General features: G+C 30.3%; 2 protein-coding genes across 2 annotated transcripts; one reads left to right on the forward strand and one right to left on the reverse strand.

Moving 5' to 3' along the window:
- The first annotated feature begins 1990 nt into the window (after positions 1–1990).
- On the forward strand, positions 1991–5268 carry LOC127256316 (E3 ubiquitin-protein ligase XBAT33-like). Its single transcript, XM_051282276.1, has 11 exons — positions 1991–2206; positions 2278–2520; positions 2619–2678; positions 2849–2920; positions 3068–3240; positions 3365–3525; positions 3619–3677; positions 3875–3921; positions 4013–4156; positions 4252–4343; positions 4423–5268. The coding sequence occupies exons 2-11, from the start codon at positions 2344–2346 to the stop codon at positions 4962–4964; spliced, it is 1527 nt and encodes a 508-aa protein (XP_051138233.1). The 5' UTR covers positions 1991–2206; positions 2278–2343; the 3' UTR covers positions 4965–5268.
- Positions 5269–5300: 32 nt separating this feature from the next.
- On the reverse strand, positions 5301–7393 carry LOC127256317 (CEN-like protein 1). Its single transcript, XM_051282277.1, has 4 exons — positions 7121–7393; positions 6971–7032; positions 6847–6887; positions 5301–5652 (listed from the first exon to the last, which is right to left on the reverse strand). Exons 1-4 carry the CDS (start codon positions 7307–7309, stop codon positions 5435–5437), a joined length of 510 nt encoding a protein of 169 aa, XP_051138234.1. The 5' UTR covers positions 7310–7393; the 3' UTR covers positions 5301–5434.
- Positions 7394–15069: the final 7676 nt, after the last annotated feature.

Consider the following 15069-nt stretch of genomic DNA (forward strand, 5'->3'; position numbering starts at 1 on the left):
TTCATCCATGTCCCGTTCATCTGGTTCCCATTTCTGCGCATGTCCCGATCATCTGATTACCGCTGGCACTTCATCTTCCGCCTTCGCTTCGTTCACTCCTGCTCACTCCATCTTTATCGCTTTACTTACCGCTTTTTATAGTCTAGCTATTGGATCCGCCGTAAGCGGATCCCTTCTTGTATTTTCGTCGTTTTTTTCAAGATCTTCACCGTTGAAATTCATGACTTAAAATCCTTGTGTTCGACCTAGAAACTCACCAGTAAAAAGAGTATAAATAATTGTGATGACTACTCAGGGTCTACAACCACAAAAATTGCTATATCCGGTCGTTTTCTATAACTTCAACTCACTCATTTTCAAATATAAATTCCCTGTGAATTGTGTAAACACGCGCACATTCTTAGCCGTCATCAAATGGCCAGGAAAAGACAAGGCGCAATTTTTTCGAGATTTAAGTCACGAGCAGACCTGTGTATATTTATTAAGCTGAGGAGAACGGCGGTGGTTTAGGCTTGGATAAATGTATCGTTATTTTATATTACTCAATATATATTGCATTTTTTTATTTATAGAGTCGTACCATTTAAAATAAATTTGATGAACGAACCCTTTTGTTTGTATAATTTTTACTATTTCTAAATGTTTTTTCCTAGCTGATAGAGTTTGTTTGTTTTGTGTTTTGATTGGAAAGAATTTTTTTTTTTTCTATATGAGATATAAAAATTGTATAAATAATATAAAAATAACGAATCCGTATAATATATTATTTTTAAAAAAAAAGTATAATATTTTTTACAAAACAAACACAGCCCTATAATCGAATATTTCTTTAAAATTTTATATATTATACTAAAACTAGTTTAAATTAAAAATATTAATCAACATCAATTTATATAAGGTGAATTAAATAATACTATATACATATTTTTTATAAATGTATAAATTATTTTCTTTTTATTTATTTCATAAAATCTTTTTTATATTATGCAAAAAAATAATACTAAAATCGTTTAAATATTATCTTTGAATAAAATAAATAAAAAATTAATCAGCATTTCATTTCACAACTCATACAAATAAAGTTAATATTTATTTTACACACAGTGAGAAGAAAATTAACTATTAATTAATTATTTATTTAATTCAAATAATAATATTTAAGATATTTTATTTAATTTATTTACATAATGCTTGATATGTATTTATAAAAAGAGTTAGCTTTTGGAGAGAAAAAAACATTTTATGCTCCTTATTTTTATATAACACAAGTAAAATTTATGTAATAAATAAAAATTAAAATACTCCTTCCTTCCTGCGCAACATTGTAGTTTACTTTTTTTTTAATATTAATATTATAATAGATTGTAGTAAAAAAGACAAAAATATCCTATTACTATTGTGTAATATAAAAGTAATATAATGTAATATATTATTTTATGTAACCTTTGTGTAATATAAGTGTAAGTTGGAAAGATATTTATTATGTTATATAGATAGTACAATTACTAAATTAGAAAATACTCCCTCTGTCCCAAACACCTGCAACATTTCCTTTTTGGTATGTCCCAAATAGCCTGCAACATTTCTAAAATAGGAAATAATTAATTATACTTAATTTCTACTCCACACTTTATCCGCTCACATCATCCAAATAAAAAAAACAAAATATATATTTGTCTGTCCATCACATCACTTAATTTCTAAATTATCCTACTTAATACTACCTCACTTAAAAACTCGTGCAAAAAACAAATGTTGCATTTTATTTGGAACAGAGAGAGTAATAATTTTATTTTTGAAAGGGGAGAAAATAGAAAATGACAAGTTTTCTACCGGAACGAGGAAGTATTTTATATATTTATAGTAAAAATATATCATAATACAATTTACTCATTTATATATTAAATAATTGTTGTAATTTAAAATTTAATATATTATTTAAAAACGTAGCCAAAGCCAAAATTAAAGCCCCCAACCCCGACCCTACTTGAACATACTCCTAAAGGAATTTGGACAACAAATTCCCAATGCAGGAAGCCCAATTCTTGGGATTTTCAATTGTATGTTTTTGCGATTTGAAGAGTGCTGCTGTTGATTCGATTGGGTGATTTGATTGGGAAATGCTTCGATTAAGATATTTACCATTGTTGGAAATTCTTGCTTCCCGACTGTTGACCTAATTTCGTTTTCTTCCCCTTTTTTTATGGTGTGTGATAGATACTTCCCGACTTGCATTTCACGCGCAATCCAATCATATATATATTTGTTTACGGTCAGGTCTGGGCAATGATTTAGAGTGAGAAAAAAAAGCAGGAGAAAATTGAAGAAATTCTGTTCGAGAAAATGGGGAATTCGTTTGGATGCTCTGCGTCGGGTGAGAGATTGGTATCGGCTGCAAGAGATGGTGATTTTGTTGAGGCAAAGATGCTGTTGGACTGCAATCCCTGCCTTGCGAAGTACTCTACTTTTGGTGGATTGAATTCTCCTCTTCACTTCGCCGCTGCTAAAGGCCACAATGAGGTATTGGGAAAACGAAATAAACCCTAATTTTTCTTCATATTCGAAAAAAATTGTGCGTTTTTTGCTTTTTGATGATTTCTGGAAATTCTGAGTTTTAGATTGTGGCATTGTTGCTGGAGAATGGAGCTGATGTGAATTCAAGGAATTACTGTGGGCAGGTACAGGAAAATTGGAAATTTTAGGGTTTGAAGTTTGTGTTCTTTGGGGAATGTTGTATCAGTCTTGTTCTCTGTTTGTTTACTTTGAATTCCTTTGTTAATAATTCCCCAATTTTCCGGGAAGATCGGATTGAGTTTTGATTTGAATTTGTGCATATTAACCTTTGCAGACAGCGTTGATGCAAGCTTGTCGATATGGCCATTGGGAAGTTGTTCAGACACTTCTCCTATTCAGATGCAATGTACGTTTATGGTTTCATCTTTCTTGTTTGAATTCGATACGAATCTTGTTTAGAACATGATTTAGTTTTAGATCTTCTCTTGGATTGTTCTTGACCTGTTATAGGTTCAAATATGTGTTCGAAAGCCATGTTCTTGTTATGTTTCAGGTTACCAGAGCTGATTATCTTAACGGGAGGACTGCTCTTCATTTTGCTGCCGTCCATGGACACATCCGTTGTATGAGATTAGTCGTTGCAGATTTTGTTTTGTGTGTGCCAAACGAATCTATAAATTCCCAAACATCGAGTGACAGAAATGATGGATCTCAATCTAAAGCAAGGTAAAACTTGTACCAAATTTGTGTTCTAATTGGGATTTTAAATGAGGATCTTATGCAAAAAGCTTTCTGCCGAAGTTTCAATTTCTTTATCATTTGTTTAATTGTAAATTTCCTTCGACTACAGCGCACTCTCCAAGCTCATAAACAAGGCTGCCGATGGTGGAATTACTGCCCTTCACATGGCTGCGTTGAACGGATACTTCGACTGCGTGCAGCTCCTGCTTGACCTTAAGGCAAATGTATCAGTTGCCACATTCCATTACGGAACATCCATGGATTTGATAGGTTCTTCAGTTAAATTAACTACAGATTATACATCTTCAAGATTCCTTTCATTTATTTATTGCTTAAGCTATCCCGGTTTTTATTCTCTTGCAGGTGCCGGAAGTAACCCTTTGCATTATGCTGCTTGTGGAGGAAATTTAAAGTGCTGCCAGGTCAGGTTTATTTCATGCTCATGGGATTTTATACTCCATCCGCAAGGAATAGATGCATTTATTTACGTGATTGTTTGTAGGCTCCCTAGATAGCAAACTATGTCTATTGTTAGCGGATGGATGGAATTTTTTTTACATATTCTGTGTGTTTTTCATTATCCGGAATCTATAATAACACCTCTTTCCCGCATCTGCAGATCCTTCTTGCAAGAGGTGCTAGTCGTTTGGCATTGAACTGCAATGGGTAAAAAATGCTCTATACCTATATTTCTTTGAAGTTTCGATTGCCTTACATGCCTTTGTATTACGTATGACTAATTTGTGCATTGCGTTAGATGGCTTCCGGTTGATGTTGCAAGGATGTGGGGTCGTCATTGGCTTGAGCCCTTATTGGATCCAAATTCAAATTTATCCATTCCAACATTTCCACTCTCTAATTATCTATCGTTGCCGCTCATAAGTGTGCTAAACATCGCACGGTAGTACATTAAATTCCGTCACCTTTCTATATCTATCTATCTATATATATATATATATTGCTTGAGTATTGGTCATTTACGGTGCTTTGCTGCAGAGAGTGTGGATTGCAGCATACACCTAGCGCGCCGGATGATGCTGAAATCTGTGCTGTATGTTTGGAAAGAGTATGCACAGTAGCTGCGGAAGGTGTGCCATCTCATTCGTATCGAATTACTATTTCCCGAGATCTTATTGTACTAATTCTGCTACATAATTCGGCACACAGGGTGTTCACATGAACTCTGCGTCAGGTGCGCTCTCTACCTATGCTCGACTAGCAGCATCCCGTCAGAATCATCAATCCCGCCTGGCTCCATTCCTTGTCCACTCTGTCGACATGGGATTACATCTTTTACCAAATTGCCCGGGTCCTCATCAAAGGAGATGAAACTACCTTTATCTCTTAGCTTATGCACACCGTGCGTTCTCCACCCGAGAGAACAGGATACATCTGAAGCTGCAGGTTCTCCCGATATGAGAAAGAGACACGTCAGTTCTGTATCGTCGGATATTTTCTGCCCCATCACCTGCACACCATTTCCTTCCATGACCATCCCGTTGTGCACGTGCAACGAAGGCCCGTGCCCTAAATTTGATTCTGGAGAAGCCGATCCCAATGAAGAGTCCCCTCAGCACTCACAAACTTTGCCGGATGAACATGAAAAGATGGAAGCGATGAGATTGGAGAAAACCACCTGTTCGAATATGTTTTGGGGTCGAAGAAGCTGCAGCAGAGAGAATCAGTGCAATGCCGAAATCAACACATGAGCCGGCACAAGAAAGGTCAAAATTTCACTCTTTCTTTTTTTTTTTTCCCTTGGCACGGTATCAATTCTAGATTAGTCGAGATTTTAGGGTTTTCGATTTGGTATCTGTGTGCCTTGGAATTGGATTTGCTTGCTTCTGCTTTCTTACACTGTAGTTTGATACGTATACATCTGCTCGATTGATTACATCATTCTGTACGTGAAGAAAATGATCTATTATATCCGAACACTATCTTCATGTCGAACTTGTGTTCCACTGTAATCGATTTGTTTTACAATGAGAGTAGTAGCATTCTTCCCCTGTTTCTCTAAATTGTAAGCTATGCTTTTAGTGATCTTGCGAAAGAAAATGCCATGTTATTACATCGAATTTAGTCTCAGTTACATTTACCATCATGAGACAAATCGAATATGAAAAGATAACATTAAACATCTTGAAAGGCATGCTGTTTCTGCACATCTCGTTTTCTCTTATCTTCTTCTGCAGGCAGTCTCTCTTTGTGCATTAAAGTACATCGCAGCCACCGGAAGCCCTAATCCATTCTCCTCCGCAAATCTCCTGGTTTCGAAATGATCCCGCGAAGCAGGTGCCGTCACAGTATGCCTCGACCGCTGCTTGAACAATACAAAAACGTATCTATGGATACCGATCACTGGCTTCGGAGGCTCGTAGCTTGCAATCTCCCTCCCTGATTCAGGTAACTTATCTTCAATCAATTGCTCCATATTTTTTATAAATTTTCGAATACGTGTGTTTAGATATGGTTTAGAAGTATTTCGAGATTTTGAGTAGGTTTGGTAACAGTAAAAATTGAATAGAAGATACGGTTATAGTTAATATGTCCTAGAAGTGTTTTAGAGTTTTCGAGAGTTATGAGCTAGTAAAAAGGTTGAATAAATAATAGATATTTGATGTGATATAAGATTTTAAATGAAACATAGTTATATGATATGCTTCTTTTTTTTCCGAGAAAGCGGACTATTGATAAACAGTAGAGCTGTAGACGAGCCGAACAGAACCAAGCTTGTCATGTTTGAGTTCGGCTCGTTAAGGATTCGAGCTCGGCCCGTGTTCGTTCGTTAAGAGATACGAGTTAAATTTTTTTTTAGTTCGACCCATTTAGCAATTTTTTTGTTCATATTCGGCTCAGCTCAACTCGTTAAGAGAAATTTTATTTTATTTATTTAAATTTTTTTAAAAAAATAAATTCAATTAATAATAATTATAAAATTTATTAATAAATTTAAATAAAAATAAAATGAAATATAATATTTATAAAGATATATATACTTATTAATTTAATTTTTTAAATAAATATTGTCGAATGTTCGCGTACAAGCTCGAGCTCATTCATGAACAGCCCAGGCCAAAATTTATGTTCATGTTTGGCTCGTTTAGCTTAACGAACGAGGTTTTAGCAAGCTCAAACGAGCCGAACTGACCCAAGTTCGCGAACTGTTCATTTGTTTTATAACTGTGATGAACAGTGCCAAAATTGATTTGAAACCATATGTAGATAGAGCCCAAGTATAAATAGGCATTTTGTTACTTGTTCAGATGTTTTGAATAACAAAAAAATATTCATATATGTTAAACAAAAAACATGTATTAAATATGATATTTTTAGAGAAAAAATTATGAATAATGCGGAAACAATTTTGAAAACACAAGTATACAGAGTCGTAGAATCTATTTAGATATAGAGTTTTGAAGTTTTGAAAAAAATTTAAAATAGTAAAAAGTTCTTATTTGACATAATGTTTTGTAAAAAAAGAAATATATTAGACGTAGTATTTTTGAAAATTTTATTACAGATGAATAGTGTCACAAGTTCTAAAACTGTTTATAAATAGAGCCGTAGTTTCTTGTAACAGAGACTGACCAAACGATGCATCGGTGGTGCCTGGAATGTCTGTAACAATCCTGCAAAAAAAATTGTCAACTATTTAAATACATTTTTTTTTCCTCCATATGTTAGATTATTTATTCAAATCGACGATACCAACCAGTGGAGATGCTCCCGCAAGTATGGATCGCTGGGGCCGGGAACATCAGGATCGGTCATCACCTACAACGACCGAAGTAAAAAGAACACGGTAAGAACACTAATCATGCTCGAACGAATCCCACATTATTATTTTACACGAAACTCTTACAAGAGTATATGCACCCCTCATGTCGTCTCCGCCTATTTCGACCCGCGGCTTAGCTGTAATAACCGCGGGCATGAGCTCGCGCCCGTTGGACACTTGTTTGTTGATGTTGTAGGTGATCCTGAGTTTGACGCTCGGGACAAAGCTGTCGACGACCTCCCCGATAACTCCTCCGACGGACAGCGTCGACATTTTTAAATCGGACGGCTGAGGAACGGACAGAGCCCGATGAGGTAATGTAGTGAGTTTTATTGTGTGTATGTCTTTCGACGTTTGGGGGATTTTATAGAGGGAGGATTTTGGGGGGAAGGGATGGACGGGTGGGATTGATTCTCAGATGGATGATCGAACGGACTGTGTGTAGTGTCTAAATGCAGTGCAAAATAGTGTTGAACGTTGATGAATTGGGAATCGTTGGGTAATTATTGCTGTGGGGGTTGTAATGAAATTGAGGGGACACGTGTCGTGGGGGGATTGGGTTGGGGAGAATGTAAGAATAGAGGCTTCTTTTCATCGTGGGGATTGAGGAATTCCGCATTGACATGTTTTCTTAGGGAATCTTGACACGTGGAAAGTGTTCGAAGATCGAAAAGGGTCGTGCAAATGAATGCCCTCGTTTCCTGATGTAGTATGAGGAGGATGCTCTTAGTTACCTCTTCTAATGTGGGCTGCTTATGGTGTCAAATCATAATATCATATAGATGATCTTTAAATACTCCATCCGTCCACTTACTGTATACACGGGGATCTAGAATCTAATTAGTAGATAATTAAAAATGTATTAGTAAAAATAATTATTCTATAATATAAATAATTATAAATTAAAATTAAGATAACTAATTAATTTAATTAAAATTAAAAAAATAAATTTAAAATGAAATTAAAGTGTATAATTATTTTTCAAAAAAAGAAAAGTGATATGGTACGTGGGACGGACAGAAACGGCAATGTGGACATGGTATCTGGGACGGAAGGAGTATTTATTCTGGCGTCCAATTATGTACTTATTTGATCTAATATGATAAAATCGATAAAAATAAAAAAAATTTATTTCCTCCGTTCCAATAGAGTTGTTTTGTTTTTCTATTTTCGTTCGTTTCAAAATAATTGTTTTGTTTTTCTATTTTCGTTCGTTTCAAAACAATTGTTTTGTTTTTTTATTTAGTAACGGTGGTCTCTATATTATAACAAAATTATTCCTATTTTTTCAAGTTTTCATTAATTATTACTCTAACTTATCCCATGTCCATTCCAAATAAGACATATTTTATGGGACGAGGGAGTATTTTTTAAGATAAAGAAAAAGTAGAAAAAATGTGATATTTTTACTAAAAAATGAACATAAATTTATTAGAAAACAAAATAATAATTAGGGCAGAACTGATAATCACTTAAAAATTTCATATCCAAATGATCATTTAGGCACTTACTGATCTTATTAATTATTTTTATATTTTTACCTATTTAAAAGCATGTCATCAATATAGATTAATAAGAAATGTTGACTACTCTTTTAAAATACAAATAGCCATATTTTCTTTTAAAATTTACAGATTTTATATGCTCATTAAACTTTAAATTTCATCATGTAGGTGATTGCTTTAAATCATAAGAAGATTTTTTTAAGTAAGTTTTTTTATCCACAAAACTCTCGGGTTGATTCATATATATATACATATATGTTCATCTAAATCACCAAGTAAAAAAAAAAAAGAAAAAAACTTTTTTACATCAATTTGTTTATATTTTTAACCAAGATGTGTCACCAAGCAAACATAACATGAACGGTATAAAATTTAACAATCGGATAAAATATTTCATTATAATTAATATATCTTTTTGTATAAATATTTTTTTACTAATCTTGTTTTAAATCTAATATTTATTTTTTTTTGTCATTTTTAATCTTAAATAGCTATTTGCAATCAATGACAAAACACTGGTTTTGGGATTAATTTTCAAATTTTATTCACTTTTAAAGAGTTTATATTTTTTTTAGACATTTCATTTACACAAGGACCAACGCTAGTTTCACACACTTAAATCACTAGGTTTATTTTAACATTATTATTTTTAGTAGGAATAGACTGTGGATTAATTTCACTACTCTGAAAATAAATAAATAATTTCTTTAAATCATAAAAACTAACAGAATATTACCAAAGTCTACAATATTTGAACTGGTATTACCATCATTAATATTTTTATTTAAACATAATGTTAGAACTTATCAAGAATTTAACATAAGCTTAGAATCTATAGTGTTAAAATAATTGAGATAAGAAAATAAAGCTAATTAGATCTAACTTTATTCCATTAACATAGTCGAATTCAAATCTGCAAACAATGGAGGGTTTTGTGTTCTTTAAGTCTATGGCGCAACCCCTTTTGAGAAAATCGCTAGTGTTTCTGCCGTTACTCCCACGATGAGATATGGAACGTAATGGATATTGCGTCTGGATCACAACCCTATTTATATCCCTTTGTATTGATTGGCTTCATCATCCAATTAATAAGTTATCGGGTTTTTGTACATTGGAGGCCCGCATTTACTAAACATATTTAACCCCAATAAATTAATAGATACTTAATCTGACTGATAGCCAAGGGTGTGTTTGTTTGGGGGTTTGGATTTTGAGTTGGGACTTGAATAGTAAAAATTTTGAATTTGAATAGTTGTATGATGTGATATAAATAGGTGTTGATGTGATGTTTTGAATGTAAAATTGATTTTTAGTATAATATAAAAAATGAAAAATAAGTGTTTGATTTGATGTTTTTGGGGGAAAAAAATTGGATGAATAGTGTAAATTCAATCCAATCCCCCAAACAAACACAATTTTTAATCCAACACATAACATATCTTATTTTAAGTGAATTATATGTATATAAATATATTATAAATTTAGTTAAATTGATTTATATTGGTTAAATATATTTAAAATGAATAAATTTATTAAAAATAAAAAAAGTAATTTTTATCTTTTATTATACGGATTAAAAAAAAAAAGAAAAAGAATCATGTGTGTGACTAAACGAAAATAATACGTTGACCAACTTGGTCGCTCTCGTGGGCCACATTATTATTACTATGTTGTTGACACGTAAGCAAGTTGTAAAAGAAATTGCCCTTTCTAATTGGAATTGGTCACATTCAATCAAAAATTTCATTCCTTATGCTTAATGCATCTCTCTTTGCAACGTGTAACCTTGACAAAATTTAGAATATATATATATATATATATCTTTTAAAAATTAATAATACTATATAAGATATTTTATGAAAAAAATACATAGTGACGTGTGATAATTGCTAAAATCTATGAAAAAAATACATAGTGACGTGTGATAATTGCTAAAATCACTAAAACAAAAATTTATAATTTGGTTGGTTATAGTTGGAAATATATTAAAATGTATTCTAAATTGCATTTTATATGCGTACAATAGATTTATATATAATATACTGCTTCATAATATATTACTCTCTTTGTCCCGTATAAAGACTAATATTTATTTTTTACATATGGATTTCTCAATACTAGTATTATATTGAATTATAGTTAAAAAGATAAATTATCTTTATTAGTATTATGTAATATAAAAGTTGTGGTATTTGTGTAATATATTGTAAGTTGAAAGGGTATTTAGTACAATTACTAAATTAAAAAAATAGTACATTTGATTTGGGACTGACGAAAATAAAAAATAGACCCTTCTTATGGGACGGAGGAAGTATAGTTAAAAATAAATTATATATAATTATATTGTTTAATGATAAAAAATTATACTACTAATTAATTAATTAAGTACACGATTCACTTTTATCAGTACAATATTGATTATATTTGATTAACACTATATTTGCTGTCAATACTAAAACACGCCTAAAAATGGCCTACAATTTTGTGGGGTGTAATTATAACCGGTAAAAATAAGCACGATTCAAAAATTTCGATCCGAATTCGGCATGGAAAAAAAAAAAAAAAAAGTGTTTGGATCTAAAAAGATAGACCCGAAATTATCGGACCATACTTAGCCTAGCACGATAATAAACTGGTAGTGCCTAGGCCCTCAAGATCGGGCCCTGCCTAGCCCGGCCCAATTTTTAATTTCAATATATTTAAATTAAATAATTTTATAAATATATAAACAAATAAGTATATATCAAAAATTGAAGTATAGTTTAATGGTTCCATGTTTTATATTTATCATTCAAGATTTTATTAATTTTTTTATTAAAAAAATATTAATTGAAAAATAAAAAATATTAAAATCGGCTAGCCCGGCACGGTTTTGACTCGGGCCATGTCCGGGGCTGGATTTCTAGGCCCGATATAATACCAAAGTGGGCTTGACCTGACCTAAAATAAATCAAATCGAGCCAAGCCGGGCTGAGCCGGATCGAAACGAAAAAATCGGATTGGCCCGATATTGTCACCTCTGGTGTCATTAAAATCCTTAAAACATCCTAAATAAAGGTTGTTAAGTATTAGCATACATAAGTGGTTGTGTAGTAAATAACCAACCCATAATTAAAAAACAACTAAATAATTTTTACAGTAGTATTTAATTATAAGTAGTAGGGGCCATCACACTGAACAAGAGTCGTTGCTTATTATTATTATTATTATTATTATTATTGTTATGCTTCAAACCATCCTCAATTAACGAAAACTGATGGAGTATTATTATTGCTGCACACCTGTGACAATTAAATCAATCTTAATAATACAGATATACTGGAGTTTGTCCGCGAAAATATTAATTACTTCCTCAGTCCAAAAAGTATAGTCTTATTGTATTGGATATGAGATTTAAGAAATATTGATATTACATTGATAGTTGATAAAAAGTAAAGATAAATAACTTTTTTGTCATTGTGAGTATATTAGTGTAAAAAGTAATGGCAATTGTGTAATAATAATGAAAAGTAGGGACAATTTTATAGTGATATGATTATTTATGGAAATGAAACTATTATTTTGGGACGGACAAAAATGGTAAACAAGACTATATTGTATTGGAACAGATGGAGTATTTTTTGTTTTTTTTTTATATACATTTTAAATTAACTTCTTTTTATTCTTTTATGACGTTGTGATTTCTTTCTATTTTGTAATAAATTTATCAATTTTAAACATATTTATTAATTAATAAATTTAAGTAAAGTTCTAGAACCATCAAAATTTCTTTATTTTTATATATGTTCAATTAACAAGTACTATTTTCGTCTCATAACAATGTATTCATTTTTTTATTTTAGACTGTCACATAACTAAATATTCATTTCATTTTTTAGTAATTATATTATCTGACTAACATTACAAATACCCTTACAACTTACAATATATTACACAAATACCATTACATTTATATCACACCATACTAATAATATTATTTTAGTCGTTTTTACTTTATTCCTACTACATCCGAATATAATACTAATATTTATAAAATTACATGCAAAAAGCAAACGGATACCTAATTATGATACAAATAGAGTATAATTTTGTATATATTTATTGAGATATAATGATAAATTTCTTTTAATTACTAAATATCTCATCTTCTAACTAAATAGCTAATCTATTCTATCAACTTATCGTGCCTAAACAAAAGACATTATCTTTTGCGTGAATTTAGAAGGTAATATTTTATATATGAAGTACAATAGATAGATTAATATACAATTTTATATTTTTTGATATTTTTTATATAACTAAATTATATTGACGGAATTGTTATATACTTTCTCATTCGTAGCTAAATCAGTATTTTTTATATTACATATAAACTTTTTTATTTTACTGATATTATTATAATAATATATTAAATAAATATTAAACAATACATAATTATTATTGACACAAAGAGAATAATATGCATGTTTTTTTTTTTAAAAAAAATGAAAATCATAATAATCTCAAGTCATAATAAGATATTTTACATAGTGAAATTTATTAACAATTTTATAAAACAATACACAAAAATTCATGGATTATTTAAATTCATAAATTGTTGAATACATAATTTTTTTTACAAATTTTTTAAAATTTAGATTGAATACATGCAAATTTTGAAAAACTTTTAAAAATTTAAATTGCATGTATTCATATTTTAAAAGATTTAAAATTTTTTAAATTGAATACATCTAAATTTTGAATCAAATAAACTCTACTGAATACATTCACAATGGGTGTTTAGACCATCTCCAACACATAATTCCATTTTTGCAGCGTCTACGGTATATTTTTTCATTTTTACTGGTTTAAAAAATATTCTCTTTATATTTTATTTTACATAATTTTTAAAATTACAAATAAAATTTAATATTTTATTATTTTTTATACATTTAAGTTATAATTGTATTTTTAATTAATATTTTAAATATTATACCGATAAAAATATAAAAAAAATTAATGCAATTTTTTATTTTGTTGATGATATTTAAAAAATTTAAAATTAAATAAATATAAAAAAGAAATAGATAACTACATAAATAAATAGATAATATTTTAAAAAAAGTAGATAATTATATAAATAAATAGATAATATTACTCCCTCCGTCCCAAAAGAAGTGGTTTATTGAGAGTTGACTAAAATGTGTTTGTTTTTTTAAGGATTTTAAAGAGTATGTTAGAGTAATAATTATGGGTAGTATGTAAAAGTATGAATAATTTTGTTATAAAATGGGGACTACGGCTACTAAATAAGAAAACAAGACAATTGTTTTTGGACGGACGAAAATAGAAAAATAAGATAAATCTTTTGGGATGGAGGGAGTATTAATTTAAAACGAAGCCAAATATCCCGGGACCTCATCGCCAGAATAATCGCCACCGTCCATCATACTATGGAACAGCGTGTTTGTTTACTCGTGGTTTACGCAAAAGTGGAACAAATAATTGAACTGTTTCAGTGACAAAATTGAAGTGAAGGCAAACGAGGCCGACGGCAATCATGAAGTGAAAATCTATTAATGCCAAGGTAAAGAAATGATGCAAAAGTTTCAGAAGTAGTCTTTGTTTGTTTGTTTCCTGTGCAGAGACACCTGAAATCTGGGGCTCTTTTCACTTTCCCATTCCCATTTTTATGCACCACCGTCCCATCCAATATCTTTTTTACATCCAAACAAGTCACGGTAGTTATCTAGTGCTTCAAGAGACCCCGGGAGTTCAGAACCTGATTCGCATCTGTGCCGTCAACTGCGGAATCTCATTTTCATCAAGGGTACAGATGTGTCTGCCTTTTGCTCCAGGACCTTCCAATATATCTACCTAATCCACTATACTTTTTTACTAAAAGTAGAAAATTAATTTAATACTCCATAGCTAATACAGTACGCATTTTTAATTTGGAATGTTAATTCTTATTTTACATCAATTTTTTTTTTTTTATTTTTATATATATATAAAATATATATAATTACATTATTTTTAACTATACACTATAATTAGAATATTATTATTTTTTAAAATTACTTCTCAATTGGACTGATGGAGTACTTAGTTTATTACTATCCCTTTGCACTTAATTTGTCAATTATTTTTATTTTCGTATGTCTATAATTTGTCATTATTGGATATATAATTATACACTTTAATTCATATTTTAAAATTTATAATTTATAATTTTTAAAATTTTAATTAAATTATTTAATCATTTTAATTTATAATTATTTTTATTAATATAATTTTTAACTATTTATTAATTATACAATATTTAAAATTTCGTGTCTAATCAAAATGGGATAATTTAAGTGAGACAAATATAGTATATTTTAACGCGATTTTCCTTTATTTTTAAGTTTACACTTTTATAATATATAAATATTGCTATTAATTTTTATTAATTATGACAATTGCTAACTGATTTTAAATTGGAGTTAAAGTTTATATTTGGGTCAAGAAAACTTTTTTGACTAAAATTATTTCTGCATTCATTGGCAG

The sequence above is a fragment of the Andrographis paniculata genome, unplaced genomic scaffold (assembly GCF_009805555.1).
Source record: "Andrographis paniculata isolate CXL003 unplaced genomic scaffold, ASM980555v1 Contig55END, whole genome shotgun sequence".
In the NCBI taxonomy this organism is placed as follows: Eukaryota; Viridiplantae; Streptophyta; class Magnoliopsida; order Lamiales; family Acanthaceae; genus Andrographis; species Andrographis paniculata.

Excerpts from the sequence above, each read along its gene's own strand:
- LOC127256316 (XM_051282276.1), top strand. The coding sequence starts at position 2,344 with ATGGGGAATTCGTTTGGATGCTCTGCGTCGGGTGAGAGATTGGTATCG. Across the intron at positions 2,679-2,848 it reads CAAGGAATTACTGTGGGCAG|ACAGCGTTGATGCAAGCTTG; the intron begins GTACAGGAAAAT and ends TAACCTTTGCAG. Across the intron at positions 4,157-4,251 it reads AGTGTGCTAAACATCGCACG|AGAGTGTGGATTGCAGCATA; the intron begins GTAGTACATTAA and ends GCTTTGCTGCAG.
- LOC127256317 (XM_051282277.1), bottom strand. The coding sequence starts at position 7,309 with ATGTCGACGCTGTCCGTCGGAGGAGTTATCGGGGAGGTCGTCGACAGC. Across the intron at positions 7,033-7,120 it reads TGAGGGGTGCATATACTCTT|GTGATGACCGATCCTGATGT; the intron begins GTAAGAGTTTCG and ends CGGTCGTTGTAG. Across the intron at positions 5,653-6,846 it reads CACCACCGATGCATCGTTTG|GGAGGGAGATTGCAAGCTAC; the intron begins GTCAGTCTCTGT and ends TACCTGAATCAG.